The sequence below is a fragment of the Eumetopias jubatus genome, unplaced genomic scaffold, assembly GCF_037043125.1.
Source record: "Eumetopias jubatus isolate StellerSeaLion01/CBP00866 unplaced genomic scaffold, mEumJub1_p1.0 scaffold_14, whole genome shotgun sequence".
NCBI lineage: Eukaryota > Metazoa > Chordata > Mammalia > Carnivora > Otariidae > Eumetopias > Eumetopias jubatus.
The window spans coordinates 60,048,556-60,050,995 of NW_028274820.1; the positions used below are offsets into that span (position 1 = coordinate 60,048,556).

Genomic DNA, 2,440 nt, shown 5'->3' on the forward strand with positions numbered 1-2,440 from the left:
AAATGTGTAACTTATCTGAAATTGCATATTTGGGGGCTGACGTTTGACTCTAGAGTTTGTCATTTAACGGTCTGGTGGGGTTGGCGGGAGAACTGGAAGTCTTTACCTTTTCTTAAAGTTTTAAAAGAGTTGTAGATTCCACCAAGGAGAAAGAGATCCCCCTTAGGAAAGCAAAATGCCAGTGTCTTTCTCTTTCTCTTTCCCATTCTTCAATTATTATTATTAAGCATTATGTTCATTATCTGGGCAAAGCAACCAGTTCTGAAGCATTTCTTCAAGTTGCCCTCTCGCTCCATTTTTAATCCATTAACTAGTGGTCTTCAGTTTGTTGATGACTTTTTTCTCTTTGACCCTCCTATTCTGGAACCAGATTGTAACCTGCCGCTCAGAGAGATTTGTCGTGGCTGATATCCGCCTCCGTTTGTCCTTGGTAATGAATTTGTTTGTAGCATATTCCCGTTCGAGTTCTTTTAATTGCACCTTGGTGTAAGGGACGCGCTTCTTTCTCCCCCGCCTGTAGGAGCCGGCGTCTGAGGGATGAGAGACCACGTCTGGAAGATAGGGAAGAAGGCAAGTTACACAGGGATCACACCCAGGCTAAGACACAGGCGACAGCTCGATCTGAGCCACCCGCCTTGCAGCGCCCAGCTGCCCTTTGCCACGCATTGCACAATCCAGCCTTCCGCTACAACCTGGAGGGTCGGTGGGGAGGGTGGTTAGTTCTGCACCGAAATGAAATCGCCTAGGGCCCCAATGACCACCCCAACCGGGCCACATTGTCCGCACAGCACCCTGGGTTCTCTTGATCGCCTGGCCCAGCGGCCCACACCTTAGCGCCAGGATCAGGGGACAACACTTCTATGCCTGACTCCTCTCTGTATACCCCAAGCCCCAACACTTGATGCTGCTACACTGAAGCCATTTTTTTTTTTTTTTTTTTTGAGAGAATGAATACGGGCAATTTGGGAAACCGTTTCCAGGTCAATTTTCCATCCTTAAGTCGATGTCAAGGGCTGGGGAGGGCGGGGCGCAGCGGGAGAAGGGAGCCAGCCAGGGTCCTCACAAGCTTCTTCCCAGCCATCCCTCACCCAGGAAGAGCCAGGAGCCAGGCCAACTCAAGGGCAGTGCGGACCGCGCCAGCCAGCCGGGGTCGGGAGCCCCGGGGTGAAGCGCCCCCGGGACAGGCCAGCGGGGGAGAGCAGAGGGCCAGGAGGGTGACCCGGGAGCGAGCGGCAGAGAAGCTGGAGCAGAGCCGGAGGACCGGGGTTAAGAAGGGGGCGCCATTTACCGGGCAGAGTGGACTTCCAGAGGTGGGGAGGCTGCGCCTGCTCTTTGGGGCAGTACATTTGGCCGTTCCAGCCGTTGGGCAGCGCCCAGGGCTGGTAGCTTTCCATGGGAAGACCCAGGGGCTCGTGGCGCGACTCGCCGGGGCCCCCGAGGCCGGGCACCACCGGCATATCCAGGTAGCCAGGCACAGGCTGATGGTGATGGTAAGGCCCGGGCGCGTAGCCCTGGTGGTAGAAGGCGAACTCCTTAGCGCGGGAGCTGAACTCCTCGGCCGCCGGGCCGGCGGTATCCATGTACTTGTCCGCGAAGGCGGCGGCAGCCGCGGCGGCCGAGGCGGGCTGCGCGCACGACTTGATGGCGTTCGGGTGCGGGCCCATGCGGGCGCACGGGTAGTAGCCGCTGCCGAAATAGCCGTAGGGCAGCGCCGCGGGCCCCGACGAGCTCTGCGCCGCCGCCGAGCAGGGACTGCACTGCTTGGCTGCCTCGGCGCCGGCCGGGCCCGCCGGGCCGGGCCCTCCTGAGGACGACGCCGCCGCCGCCGCTGCAGCAGCAGCCGCGGCGGCGGCGGCGGCGGCGGCGGCCGACGGGGGCGCCTCCCCGGGCGCGCTGTTGTAGGCGGCCGCGGCGCCGGGCGCCAGGGGCGCCGGATGCGCCATCAGGTTGCGGCACTGGTTGGCTGCGGCCGCCGCCGCGGCTGCGGCCGCCGCCGCCACCGAGAAGTTGCCCCCCGCGGCCGCGGCCGCCGGGTGGGGGAAGCCCCCGCCCCCGGCCCCGGCCGCCGCCGCCGCCGCCGCCGCCGCCGCCGCCGCCGCCGCCCCTTCCATGTTCTTGTTGAGTTCGTCGGCCACCAAGCCACCGCCGTTGTCGTAGAGAAACATGACGGTGGGCTCGATCCAGCGGGGGTGGAGGAGCACGGAGGCTGTCATAGCCCGAGCCGCATGGAGAAGACCCCAGTGGCGCTGTTTTAAAAAGCCCCCAAGAAGTGAAGAGCGCGCGGCGCGGGGCCGGGGCCCGAGCGAGGGGGGCGGATCGCGCCCCGCGGGGTCGCGCCAGGCGGCCGCCCATTGGCCCGCCCCCCCCCCGCTCCGCCCACGGCGTATGCAAAGCGGGCGGCTCCAACCCCGGCTCTGCGCTGTGCACCCGCGGTCCCCGC

The 2,440-nt window shown here is 63.7% G+C and overlaps 1 protein-coding gene across 1 annotated transcript; it reads right to left on the reverse strand.

Moving 5' to 3' along the window:
* Positions 1–306: 306 nt before the first annotated feature.
* On the reverse strand, positions 307–2,213 carry HOXA13 (homeobox A13). Its single transcript, XM_028119321.2, has 2 exons — positions 1,289–2,213; positions 307–551 (listed from the first exon to the last, which is right to left on the reverse strand). Exons 1-2 carry the CDS (start codon positions 2,211–2,213, stop codon positions 307–309), a joined length of 1,170 nt encoding a protein of 389 aa, XP_027975122.2.
* Positions 2,214–2,440: the final 227 nt, after the last annotated feature.